Here is a 13904-nt window from a genome sequence, read left to right as displayed (position 1 = left end):
AGTAGCTGATCCTCTTTTTATACTCTGCTCTGCTTATGATGTGTGCTACATGGTTGTGCCGAAGTGTGCTGGTAACATCACCAACTAGCCAAAGAGGTTACCACACACCAGACGTTGCATACAACCAAACACCATGCCTTGGATTTGTCCACTAACATGCAGGCAACCGAACACCAGCAGTGTGGTTCTGCCCATGCAGGCAACCAAACAGCATGCAGATGATGCATTTGAGGCTGCATTTACATAGCCAGACTAAGTTGAGAAGGCTATGCAATGCACCTACTGTTGGCTACATCAACCAAACACGCTCCTAGAGAATCAGCTACAGTATTACAGCCCCTTGGGCAAAAAACAATCTTAAAAAAGAAAAAGTTTAAACTAACAAAGATTTTAATCTCTCTGAAGACAATACCGATGGAAGAGCGGTACTGGTCTGTCCCTTTGATTGCATGCATAAGGAAAAGCCAACGGCAGCCGACCCAATTTTCAGCCGGCCACCATGCAACCATTGGATAGGGCGTTCCCCCGTTGGCGTCTCTGTCCCGGCCGCCATGTGTGCCCATTCGGCGAGGGACGACAAGCGTCCCGCCAGCAAGCTCTCCAGCATCGATCGGAGTAGCTAGAGAACTTGCAAGAAACCGGAATTGGTCAGTTGCCTGACAAAGTCCTCCCAGAATCTTCCCAGCGGTAAACAAACCATGCAAGTAGACCTCACGTAAAAACATTTTTTTGTGTTCAGTTGCGCTCCTGCGCATGCAAGACCTAGCCGCAACTATGCATAATCGGCTACGGTGACACTTATCAGGATTATTAAAGACAAAGCCAAAATCTCGATCAGCATTCACCGAAACAAACAGTATTTTTTTTCTTTTTTTGAAGAGCTACGATACAGGCCAGAACAAACAAAGGTAACACAAACACAAACACTGGAAAATGAACAGGAATGACATAGAAAGACATCTAACAAAAATAATAAACCAACCGGAAATATATGACAACTCACACAGCCAGAAAAAGAAGCAACACATGTATGACCTGAAGCTACTTTCAACGAGATTCCACATTTACCAACCAACCATTATGCACTCATTAGAGCAACAAAAAAACTCGCAGATGGGGAGGGACTGGATTGCGACATACCCACAGGCTAGGTTATTACATACTCCGTAGTTCTATAATAACAAAATGGCTCCCAGACTTTCACATTGCCCCTTCCCTCTCCTGACCTCCCAGACTTCCACATATGCCATTGCCTCAATTCTCTCGGTGTCCGCGTGGCCACCTCCCTGCGCCCCTGCCCCTGTTGTTCAAGTTCCTCGGCTGGTAGTACCCATCGTCGTTGTTGTAGTACCCGCCGCCACCACCACCACCCCGGCTATTCTGGTACCCGCCGCTGCCACCACCACCCCGGCTGTTCTGGTACCCGCCACCGCCACCACCACCCCGGCTGTTCTGGTACACGCCACCACCACCCCGGCTGTTCTGATACCCGCTCCTGCCACCACCATCCCGGCCATTCTGGTATCCGCCACCACAACCCCGGTCATTCTGGTATCCACCACCACCTCCACACCCATTTTCGTATTCGCTGCCCATGCCACAGCCACCACCACCACCTCCACGCCCATTCTCGTATCCACTGCCCATGCCACGGCCGCCACCACCACCACCTCCACGCCCATTCTCGTATCTGCTGCCCATGCCACGGCCGCCTCCATGCCCGCTGCGGCCATTAGGGTAGGCCCCCCTCCAGCCACGATCACCACCTCGCTGATTCTGACAAGATTGCCGAGGGTGCTGAAACTGTCGCTTTTTTGGCTCGGCATACATCTGATCTTGTTCTTTCACATCAAATTTCTCCTGCTCTGCCTCAGCCACGCGATATTCCACACGAGGGTTCACCAGGGTTTTACCATCCTGAAGTTGGCATGTTAGTATCAGCCAGATATATATTATATACACAGAAAAACACTCCACAGGTCATCCAGTCATTACCACATTTTGCACATCGGCTGCATTAGACTAATGATCATTGTCGATTTCTGTGGCATGCGAGGAATCTTCCTCGTCCTCCTGTCAACAAGTAAACATACCAACAAGATCAATATAAGCTTTAATCATTTCTACTTTCAGAGGTCAACAAACAAAATACTTGACCCCTCAAAATGTCCCCAATTAAAACCGTGTAAATTTTAAATATAAACACTCATCTAATAATTACAAAATGTGTACCATTTTTCAGTCTATCATAGCTCAGCTTCTGGGTGTTAGAACAAACACAAAATGAATAACCAAGCCAACACGACTAAGCAACAGTAGAAACACTTCACAGTAACCAAAATAATAAATCTAGCAAGATATCTTGTTTTAATCTCATCTGCAGAAAACACTTCGTACATGGTAGTGCTTTAGGTGAACATTCATAGTCATGACTGATCACATATGCTAGTATCAGAAAATTAGTAGTGCTTTTGCTTTCTGGATATAGTGGTTGATTATTTGCATCCAGCACAATTAAAAAAGGCATCCCTGAAAAGAAAATACTATAGCTGGCAGCTTAGCCTCCTAGCAAAGTGCAACTGCTGTCCTGCTTGAGATATATTTACTTATTATACGACTGACCCTACAGAGGCAAGGAGTCCAGTCGAGTAAGTTAAGGGCATTGAGTTTGGAATCAGACTACGGCTAACCAGGAGGAACCATATAGTCCTCTAGGAAATGTGACCCTCTCATCAAGAATAACAATTACATGTACCTACATTTTCTTCTCTATATCAATCTACACCAACTACCAAGACACTAGCATGGGCATGGCTCACAGGGCAGCCACCAGCAAATAACGCCAAAAATCTTCAGTGAAGACCGAGGCAAAAGTTTCAGGAGTTCGGGTTATTCTAAAACTTGCATTAACACAATGCTCTCCAGGAAATCAAATCCTTTATGCATAAAAAACTGAAATGCCATCAGCGAAATATGTATGCACCATTACACACTAAGTGTCCAGACGACCGCTGTGAGTTGGATAAGGTCTCTCATCATATGGCACAAAATAAAAACAGTACTTGAATTCCCAGCAACCCAAAACAATGGGAAAACACCACAAAAGTTAAACGATAACCCAAGTTCATGATTGGCTGTTTGGAAAATGCAAGACAGCACAATTTATCCAGGAGAACTACTTAATTATTAATGCATCATTTCAAATGTGTACCCCACCTCAGTGATTTATCATAGGTATGTACTCCCTCCGTCCGGAAATACTTGTCATCAAAATGGATAAAAAGGGGTGTATCTAGAACTAAAATACATCTAGATACATCCCCTTTTATTCATCTTGATGACAAGTATTTCCGGACGGAGGGAGTATGTAGGTGCATTTTAATAGTACTCTACACCAAAGAACTGTGATATTACCAAAGGTGTAGTAAGGTGATGACAGTGCTGTCTAGCTTTTGTTCCAATAATCATAATACTAAAAGGTGGAGATGGACATTGTACAGTTTCTAAATATAATGTCTGAGGCAACATGCAGTAGGTGATGCTTGGATGATTTACAGTGAATATACCATGATTTTTAGTTTTAAAAGCATAAAGAACTGTACACGTACACACAGGTTTAAATCTAGGGAAATCAATGCAGAAGCGATGCCAGCATAAAATTGTTACTAAAAATATCACAATGTTGTTATAAAGAATGGAGAACTGTGAACGTGAACTCTTAGGTTAGAAATCCCATTTTGCAATTTAGGAAAATGACACTACCTTTAGTGTTAGCACACACAAAAGAGCAACACTATAACTTCTATACATATTTAAATTGCAAGTGATTTTATGATGAGCCCTAGAGGCTGGAGCTTTACCCATGTCATATTAATGCTGAGTAAATAATTACATACTATCTCAACAATCAAGCTTGCGCAACGAACTGCAAAACTGGCAAGAACAATAGGGCTATAGATTCTGCAACTAGCAGCATTGCGCCTAGGAGATTGCGGCTAAAAATAATAAGAATTCCTCTAATGGAAGTCAAAGTAGATCCCTCGGGACTTAACAAAGATTACGAATGATCTATAGTTATGAAAGAGAATCTGCAACTCAGAAAAGTAATCTAGCAATAATATCAAAGTACACAGCTAGGATGCCAACGAACATATATTACCAGACCCAAAGAATATACAACTATTAAGTTGTGTTATCAAAGTAATGTTGGTCACAAGTCCTAGACTTGTAATCATAAAGTAGATAAGCAACAAGAAGTAAGAATGACAGATAGGAGTAAAATGGTCCCCAGGTCCCAGGAGCATGTGCTCCTTCAGTGGACGGTAAATAAATAATTCTGAGTGTCTAAAATTCAGGTAAAATTACACATGCAAATGTTTGAACCATTCAGATTCCAGTAGGTTTTCTTGGAAAAACAAACACTTTTTTGCGCCTGAGCAAAAGAAACAAATCTGGGCTCTAAAATGTAATCTTTAGAGGCACAAAACTTGTACAGAAAAAAAGAAGACCCAGTGCTAGAAGCTCCTACGCCAGGTGGGGCCTGGGGAAGGATTATACGAGGCAAGCCTTACCCCTGCACACTGCAATGCAGAGAGGCCGCCTCCAAACTTGTTTTACACAATGGGTACAAATATTGTCAGAGCGCTAAACTTGGTTTCTCCACTCATGCTGCAGAAATGCCAGCTTTTTCCGTTAAATTTACAAACGTAATAAAATACAAGAGAATTTACATGTGTATCCTTTTCAGAATGTTTTGATACCAGGGATTGGGATTGCTGTTCTTTTCAACCAGCATTTTAAGTAATGGCCAACAAAGTAAAAAAGGAACAAATGTACAATAAACAATCATGTTATTGCATGACTACAATATGATGAATTCTAGCGCGTGATATTTATAATCTTTAATACAACAAAAACTCAATTACTATGTTTGCAAACTGCGAAGACCCATCAGAATAGAGACCATCCTGTACCTAGATAGTGGTAGCACTACACATAATATTATACAAAGATCATAGTTTTTAAGTTATTATTTTCAGCATTTTTTCCAGAACACCAATGCACAGGCACTGTCTGTTATATCTAAGCAACGGCGCACAACATCCATATGAAACAGCATAATATACACCCCAAATGGATCGACCTTACAGTTTTCCAATTAAAGCTATAATCCACATTGATCATTACTACTGAATCAGCACAAAAAGCACCAGCAGCAGCAACAATGATGATAATAATAATACTAGGAGCACTGTGCACTACAGCAGATCAATCGTTGACAAAGATCAGAACAAAGTTTCAGGGCAATGATCACTTCACCATGCTAAGCATATACTATTAAATTACTAAGGAGTGCAATTTGCTATTTCACCTTGTGATTTTCAGCAGCTAGGGTCTCCTTGAGTGATGGTGCCTCTGGTGAGTCGGTCATGCTCATCTGTGCCTGCAGACCTTCAGCTCCATGGTTCCCAGCAACTGCAGGTGCTGTGTAGTAGTCTGATGCCATGATCCTGTCTAACTTGGACCTCACCGCAGCATCTACAGCAAAAGGCCACAAATTTCAATCAGCAATCACCTCAAATCAAACCAAATTACAAACCTATATCAACCCTCACATGTAACAGAGGAGCCAGGGTGGATCGGCGCATCAGCACGGGTTAGCCATAGGCGGGCATGATGGGCACATGCCTGGAGTGCGTCATGGTGGGAGACACCATCTGCGGAAGAAGGGCGAGTCGCGGCAAGGGCCGCTACAGCAGACACTGCGTCAAGGTCGTTCTCCACGAGCAGGTCCACGGTATCATCCCATACGTAGCCGTGGGTGATGCAGCTGCTCCGTTCGTTCTTGCGCGCAACCATGGTGGCGATGAACTCGTTCGGTGACTTGACATAAAAAAGGGAGCCGAAGTAGATGAGCGCGAGGAGGTCCTGGATGGACAAATCGGAGCCAAAGGATGAGGAACCGGCAGCAGGTGCAGGGACGGTGGAGAGCTCCTTGGTGAGAGCAGTGGAGAGTGGTACGCGGAGGCGCTCAAGCTCGTCAATGAGCGCGGCGATGACGGGCTTGGAGTGCATGAGCTCCTTCTGCTCCTGGTTAAGCATCTTGCCGGCAGCGACGGACTCCTCCATCTGCGCGATGCGATTCTGCTTCTTCCGCAGCACACGGAGACGCTTCGACACCACCGAGAGCACCGGCCCTTCCTTGATTTCAAATATTGTCCCTTTGGTTTCAAATTCTTTAACCAACTCTGCAAAAAAATGCAAAGCATAATGTAAGGCAACAGTAATGTTTTCATCAACAAAAAAGCAACTAATTACATGTGTTATCAGACTACCATATTAACTAGTGCTTTTCCGGTTATTACAATTTTTTGTTAACTCCGTAAATTTATTAGGGACGAGTACCTGAAGTCGTGCCAAAAGAGCTAAAAAGAACACACGGTTCATATGTTGGTTCGAACCACGCCGTCTTTTGAGGAGCACACTGCGCACCAGACTCGAGCTTCAAACTTTTGGTGTCCACAGTAAGTACATATGCTGTCGGATGGCACATGCTCTCGTTCGCCATAATGTAAATAACATTGTCATCAAGCAAGCTTAATGTAGGACGAGCACTAGTCAATTTCTTCCAAGTCAAATTGTTTTCCTCATCAAACATCCCAGGCAACAAATTCGGCAAACTTGAGTCGGTGAAAGATATCTCAGACGTATCAATCGTCAAGCCATCACACCAAACATCTGAATAAATTGATCTAGTCCATGTTTTAGCCATCCAGCCATAATCCTTTGCTCGCTTCATGTTGAAGAAAGCATCTTGCACATGAAAATCTAACTCAACACACTTGATCAAATCATTGAATATCGTCACATGACGGTGTGGTCTTGGAGTGAGATTCTCAAACATCAAATGGAACTCAGACGTATCACACGGTTCCGGAACTGGCAACGGAACAAAACGGATGGTAGGCTTTTTATCCAAAACATTGCATAAGAGAATTCCCCACCAGAGATCAATCCAACCTATGATACCCTTTTCTGCATATGCCACGCTCATGGTATTATGAAGCAATAGCTTATCCCTGGCATTCCTTGTCTCATTATCCTCAGCGATACAAGCGACCTGAGAGTGCCAATCATTCGTGTCAGATCGATATATGTGGAGTGTGTAATGTTCGCGAGACTCAAGTCTGAAATATTCAACATGTGGGAAAATGACAGCAAAGTCTTCACTGTTATCACTAACAGGCAAGATGGCAGCCATGTTTGGCGAAAAAGAAGACGGGTATGGCCTTGCAAGAAGATGAAGAGAGGCGAAATCAGGCCCTGCTTTGTAAACAAAATAGTCGATGAACAAGTAACGGTTGACACTGTCCGAGAAGGTGATAGCCAGCAGTACAAAGCCTCCAGTTACACCAAGTATACGAGGCGGTGCTGTCAAGCGATCCCCGGTCTGATCAACGCAGCTGACCAGGCACAGTGAGATGGCTGGAGGGTCAACTGCTTCAAAAGAAACCTCCAAGTGAACCCCTTTGCTATTCTTGGATTTTGCGGTAGTGGAATTTTTCAACTCGCCCACTAAACATTTTTTATCCAAGAGGATTTGGGGGTGGTGGCCACACGGAGAAGGATGGTCTTGCATTGCCATGACGGAAGTGAAAGGGTGCCGATGAAGATATGGATCGTGGAAGGCGGCGAATGGCCTAGCCCTGGGAATTGACGGGAAAGAAGCTCGGGGGTCGATGTCAGGGAATCAGGGTAGATGAGCTCGGACTATGGCTGCCTGGGAGTCAGGGCAGACGGCCGGAGACGGAGCATCGTGGAAAAGACCGAAGGTGGGAAGCGCCGGGATGGCGGTGGTGGCGGCGGCGGCAGGCGGTCGAGGCGCTCGGCGGCAGGCGGTCGCGGTGCGCCGCGACGGCAGGCGGTCGCGGTGCGCGGCGGCGACGGTGGAGCCGAACCCTAGCGAGGCGGCGGCACGAGGGAGACAGATTGAGCGAGGGGAAGAACCGAAGGAGCGAGACAGACCTTTTTGACAGATCGGTCGCAACAGATCCTCGAACGCTCGGGGCGGCCGGCCCATGTAGTGTAAGGCTCGGTAGCGAGTTGTTTCCAGTGAGTTTGTTTTTCCTTTTTTTGAGGTTTTTTTCTGTTTTATTAGTTTTCAGTGGGTTTTTATTTTGGTTTTCCAGGAAAACACGAGATTTATTTATTTATTAAAAATATATTTCTTAAAAAAATACATGGAATTTTTGAAAATTTGAGAATTTTTTCTAATATGTTTGTGAGCATTTTATGAAAAAATATAAACACTTTTTTATATTTCTGAACATTTTTAAGAAATTTTTGTAAATGACGAACGTTACAGTTTTTAGTAATAGACTAGCACAAGTGTTTTCGTGGCTCTCTTGGTAGGTTTTGGAATATTTGAGAATACATAGGCGGAAGAAATAGGTCGGCAGAGTCACGAGGGGCCCACAAGGGTGGGGGGCACGCCCTACCCCGTGGGCGCACCCTCCATCCTTGTGGGTGCCTCATGGCTTCCCTGACATGTACACCAAGTCCTCTGGATGTCTTTTGGTCTAAGAAAAATCATCGCGAAAATTTCATTCCGTTTGGACTCTGTTTGATATTCCTTTTCTGCGAAACTCTAAAACAAGGGAAAAACAGAAGCTGACACTGGGCTCTAGGTTAATAGGTTAGTCTTAAAAATAATAGCAAATAGCATAATAATGCATATAAAACATCAAAAACAAATATATAATAGCATGAAACAATCAAAATTTATAAATACGTTGAAGACATATCAACGCCTTCGTCGCCGGTACCCACCCCTCTCAACCAAAGCTTTCACCTATAGCCCAGAGACCCTCCACCTCGATGAGCCTCTTAGGAGAAGGCTAAACCACCGATACGTGCCACATGCCAGTGGAAGACCACGTGAACCGAACAAGGAGCAAGCTGCTCGATGCCTCTCCATCGCACCACGTCAACAAAGTGGCTAGCTCGCCCAGAGGCCACCCGCACCTCCACAGCCCAAGCACGCCTGCGACGACACTGGCAGAGCAAGGCACACACCACCACTGAAGCGTTTACCACTGAGCCCCACCTTCACGACCTCATAAGACTAACTCCGCCGCGCGACCCTATCCCGTCCAGCCCCGTCCGTTTGGGGTAAAAGGGACAAACCGGACGGCCCAGCGCGCGACGGCCTGGACCCATCTGGTCCGTTTTGTGTCCGGGCCGACTCATTTCGAGCGCAAACATGCGCCGGGTTTGGGTCGCGGCGGACAGCAAATGGACGCGGCGCTCGTCCACGTCGGGGCCGCGTGGCAGGCGGCCACCTACCTCCCACCGCTTGACATTAATGTGCACACGCGGTTGGCCCCACCTGTCATCCGCCCGGGCGAATGGCCGCCGTCCTTTTTAAATGAGGAAGCCGTGGACCGGTCGTCGCCCACACTCCCCATTCCAACCCGCTGCCTCCTCGAAACCCGACACCCCCAAACCCTAGCCTCTCCCTGTCCTCGAACTCGCCGGCCGGATGCCTCGCAGCAATGGGGCTATGGAACCACGGCCGCAAGGGGAAGCACGACCGCGAGGCTGGCTCCTCCTCGGGACGCCGCCGCGGCTCCGTGAAAGAGGAGGCCGCATCGCCACCGCGTCGGGCCCCCGCGCCTGCCCCATTCACCATCGGCCCTAGGGCCGCCGGCGAGCGCAACCGGCAGTACATCAACGCGGATGTATGCCGGCGCTATTAGGAGACGATGACGCCGATCCCGTGGAGCGACGTCCACCTCCCCAACAATTGGCACCTCTCCGCCGACCAGGTCCCGATCCCGCCGGTCCCGACGGGCGACCGTGCGCGCCACGACGAGATCGTGCGCCGCCGCCGCCTCCCCGGTGACCTCTACTACGACGATAGGTACGCCCCCGACTCCGTGCTCTGGGACACGTGGCTAAGGGATGAGCACGACGTGCGGCGCGCCTCTTACTTCGCCGGCACGTCGTCCGGGCCGCGGCGGCCGCGGCGGGAGGTGCGCGGGAGTACGCGGGTGCGCGGCCTCACACCCACGTCATCGCCTTCCCCATCTCCATCGCCACCTCCACCTCCTCGCATGACAGTGGAGGAGGAGGCTCAGCTCATGCAACATGTCATGGAGGACTCCATGAACACGCACGATGAGCGCCAATGGCGGGGCCTCGAGTAGATGGTGGCTCTCTTTTTGGCCGGCGACGTCGCCTTCCCCGAGCTGCAGATGGTAAGGGCGGAGGAGGTGATGGGGGAGGAGCTGGTGGCCGCGTTCCACCCGAGCCTGGTGGGCCAGCAGTGGAGCTGGTCGTGCACGGCTCCGGAGATGGCCGACGCCGTGGGTGGTGTGAACTGGTGCCCCACGCCGCCGCGGTCACCGGAGCAGGAGGCGTCGCCATGGGAGGAGGTGGTGCAGGCACCTCCCGCCTTCCGGCCCGCCACCGAGTACCATGAACCGCCGTCCCACCTCTGGACGCCGCCGGACTATGTCGACCTCGTCAGCGATGACGACGACACCGGCGACCACCGAAGACGGCGACGGCCACGGCATCGACGGCCACGGCAGGAGCGCGCGGGCGGCATTTTTATTTATTTTTAAGTTAATTATGCCAAACTGGATGTTCGCTTTATTTTAGTTTTTTAGTTTCTTTTAATCACGTCCACTCCGGACATGATTTGGGGTGCGGCCGCGCGTTAGGCGCGCCCAGGACCCAACTGAAGGGGACATGAGCGAACCCATTGCCGCTCCAAAGAGACAAAATCCAGCCAAACTGGACGTTCGTTTGGGGACGTGAGGTGAAGTTGGCCTAACTCACGTCGTGCCCTCACCAGAGCTCGCCAAGAACGGATCTAGGCGCCAAACCGTCCGTCCCGTGTGTGACGGCTTGGTCTCCTGTCTGACGCTTCTTGTGGCGACCTAGGGTTCGCCTCCTCGTCCCCCAACCTGGCGGCGGCAGATCCATCTCGTCCCAGCCGCCTTCGGCAGCTTCGGAGGCCAGCGACCCAACCTCCCTCTCTCGTCCGCATAGATCCCAACCCATCTCCACCAGAGGCCTTCCGTGTGAGTCTGGGGCACGCGGTCGTACTTCCACCAAATCCCTAGTTTTTTTTGTTTCTCCGGTGACGCACGGGCGTTTGGAGGCTGGGGGGTAGCATGGAGGGAGTCGAAGGAATGTTGAAGAAGATGAACCTGTCCGAGGCAGAGAGGAGGGGAGTCAAGGTGGGCTGGAAGAGGGGGACGGCGAGGGAGGGAAGTGTGCCAAAGGCGATGGGGAAGTTGATCTCGGACAGGTCGGGGTATGCAGAAGGAATGGCAATTGCGCTGGGGCGAGTGTGGTGCCCGATGAAGAGACTGGAGGTCAAGGAGATGGGGGAGAACCGATTTCTGTTTATGTTCCATCAGGAGGCAGGGAAACGAAAGGCGCTCGAGAACGGGCCATGGACCTTCGGCAAGGAGCTTCTAGTGATGGAGGATTTCGACCCTAGGAAGACACTAGATGAATATGTGTTTGAAACAGTTCCAATATGGGTCCATATTTTTAATGTTCCTTTGGGAATGATGTGTAAGGAAATGGGGGAGGATCTAGCAGATGAGATAGGGAATTGGTAGAAGTGGATTCGGGTGAGGATGGCTCGGCGTTGGGGTAGTGCCTGAGAGTGAAGGTGTGAATCAGAATTGCTGAGCCACTTATGCGAGGAATCTTTCTGGATATTGATCCAGTGGATGATGGGGCAATGGAGGAGGAGGGAGGGGAGGAGGAGGAAGAGAGGGAAAAGGAAGACGAAACGGGTGGGAGGAAGAAGAAGAGAAAGGAAGATGAAAGAATATGGTGCCGTTTTGAGTACGAGTTTTTGCCAGACTTCTGCTACACATGTGGTAGGCTGGGGCATTTAGATAAGGACTGTAAAACAAAACTCAAAAGGGGACAAGCTGCTGAATTCGGGAGATGGATGAAATATGCCCCAGAGAAGCCTCAATCATATTACATGGTCCGGGGTGGACCGAGGGAGACGAGTGGAGGCAGCTCGGGAAGGAAGAAGGGTTGGTTGAATAGTGAGGGAAAGAGCAGGAGTGATGCACCATCGTGGAGGAAACCACCAACTTGCACAACTGATGGGGGTAAGAAGAAGAATGATGATGGGGAGGAGGTCACGAGTCCACTTAAGATTGGTCCAACTGCTAAGGGGGCTAATGACACTGCAGTGGGAGAGAAGAATAAAAAACAACTTGATTTTGGGAAGGGGGAACGATCCAAGCCTGGCTGGGATGGAAAACATTACAGAGACGGCAGTAAGGGGTGGTGGTGGTGTGATAGTGGGTGTTGGGAATGGGTCGAATGAAAACCACAGTGTGCCAGGGAACAAAGAGGAAGATGGGGTAGGAAATATTGTAAACAGCCCAAGGGCTGAACCAAGAGGGAGGAATGGGAAGTTCAAGAGAAAACCCAGGGAGAGTGTGGAAGACAAAACATGTGGAGTAATAATAGAAAAAAATAGGAGGGGGAGGATATGGAAGTGGACAGCCAGGGGTCACCGAAGAAAATCAAAGGGAACGAAGCAAGTACCCAAGAAATGGAGGGAGTACACACCGTTTTGAATGCGGGACTGCCGAGTCAGTCCTGCGAGCAGAAATGAGAATCATCACATGGAATTGCCGGGGTTTGGGGAATGGCCCGGCAATTCGAGGACTCCTGGATATCCGGGAGAAGGAGGACCCCGACGTACTCTTTTTGTCGGAGACGAAATTGGTACGTAGTAGGCTGGAGTGGCTGCGGTGGAAGTTGGGCCTTACGAATATGATGGTTAAGGACTGTGAAGGTCAGAGTGGAGGTTTGGCATTATTCTGGAAGAATGAGGTGAACTTGAGAGTGGTGGGCTTCATGTCTAGATATCACATCGATTCGGAGATCACGGAAGAGGACGGGTTTGTGTGGCGATTTACAGGGATGTATGGGGAGCCAAAACATGATGATAAGGATAAAACTTGGCGTCTTATGAGCAACCTGAAGGTACAAAACAACAAACCGTGGCTTTGCTCAGGAGACTTCAATGAGGTTTTACACCCATGGGAGAAGGAAGGGGGGCACCTAGATCACAGAATTGCATGGACAAGTTTAAAGCTACACTTGAGGCGTGTGAACTTGGAGACTTGGGCTTCATAGGAGATGCATTTACATGGCGGAATCACAGCCATACTGCAGTTAATTACATAAAGGAGCGGATTGACAGAGCAGTGGCTACACAATCATGGTGCAACCGGTTTTCTGCTTTTAAGGTCACTAACGGAGATCCTCGACACTCGGACCACAGACCAATCATCATTGACACACAAGGAGGAGCTAAGAGACAGCAAGGCGCGACTCGAAGCTCTACGCCGAGGTTTGAGGCGAAGTGGCTGGAGGAAGAGGACTGTAGGGCAATGGTAGAAAATGCTTGGAAGAAGGGAGTGCAGTTGGAAGGAAAAGGGGTGGCAGCAGCTGTTAAAGGAGTCATGGTTGAATTAGTGGACTGGAGTAGAAATATTTTGGGGGACTTGGATAAAAGAATTAGCAAAACAAAGAAGGAGTTGGAGAAGTGTCGAAGGAGCAGCATTAGTGCAGAGCAGGTTCGGAGGGAGGAACTACTTAGATTTAAACTGGGGAGGCTCGAGGATCGGAGGGAGTTATATTGGAGACAGCGGGCACATGTCCATTGGATGAAGGGAGGCGACCGAAATACGAAGTTTTTCCATGCAGCAGCCTCGGATAGAAAGAAGAAAAACCACATTAAGAAATTGAGGAGACAAGATGGTACTGTAGTGGAGGAGAAGGAGGCCATGAAGGAAGTCGTGACTAGCTATTTTCTTAATCTGTTTACGCCCCACACGGCAACAAGA

General features: G+C 48.6%; 2 protein-coding genes and 1 non-coding gene across 3 annotated transcripts; all 3 read right to left on the bottom strand.

Annotated features, from left to right (window-relative positions):
• Positions 1-1074: 1074 nt before the first annotated feature.
• Positions 1075-1912, bottom strand: LOC123151986 (putative glycine-rich cell wall structural protein 1). Its single transcript, XM_044571601.1, has one exon. The coding sequence runs from the start codon at positions 1828-1830 to the stop codon at positions 1255-1257; it is 576 nt and encodes a 191-aa protein (XP_044427536.1). The 5' UTR covers positions 1831-1912; the 3' UTR covers positions 1075-1254.
• LOC123151984 (uncharacterized) lies at positions 1593-7837 on the bottom strand. Its single transcript, XM_044571600.1, has 5 exons — positions 6406-7837; positions 5616-6248; positions 5372-5538; positions 1996-2073; positions 1593-1917 (listed from the first exon to the last, which is right to left on the bottom strand). Exons 1-4 carry the CDS (start codon positions 7643-7645, stop codon positions 2023-2025), a joined length of 2091 nt encoding a protein of 696 aa, XP_044427535.1. The 5' UTR covers positions 7646-7837; the 3' UTR covers positions 1593-1917; positions 1996-2022.
• Positions 2959-3045, bottom strand: LOC123155204 (small nucleolar RNA Z161/Z228). Its single transcript, XR_006477268.1, has one exon. It is a non-coding gene; the product is annotated as a small nucleolar RNA Z161/Z228 (small nucleolar RNA).
• Positions 7838-13904: the final 6067 nt, after the last annotated feature.

This window comes from Triticum aestivum, chromosome 7A (assembly GCF_018294505.1).
Source record: "Triticum aestivum cultivar Chinese Spring chromosome 7A, IWGSC CS RefSeq v2.1, whole genome shotgun sequence".
Taxonomy (NCBI): domain Eukaryota; kingdom Viridiplantae; phylum Streptophyta; class Magnoliopsida; order Poales; family Poaceae; genus Triticum; species Triticum aestivum.
The sequence above is the reverse complement of the archived record's forward strand: the minus strand, read 5'-3'. Positions and strand labels throughout refer to the sequence as shown.

Coding starts and splice junctions, on each gene's coding strand:
- LOC123151984 (XM_044571600.1), bottom strand. CDS start 7,645: ATGGCAATGCAAGACCATCCTTCTCCGTGTGGCCACCACCCCCAAATC. Junction 6,249..6,405: donor CTCTTTTGGCACGACTTCAG/GTACTCGTCCCT, acceptor ATTTTTTTGCAG/AGTTGGTTAAAGAATTTGAA. Junction 5,539..5,615: donor CCCTGGCTCCTCTGTTACAT/GTGAGGGTTGAT, acceptor CTTTTGCTGTAG/ATGCTGCGGTGAGGTCCAAG.
- LOC123151986 (XM_044571601.1), bottom strand. CDS start 1,830: ATGTATGCCGAGCCAAAAAAGCGACAGTTTCAGCACCCTCGGCAATCT.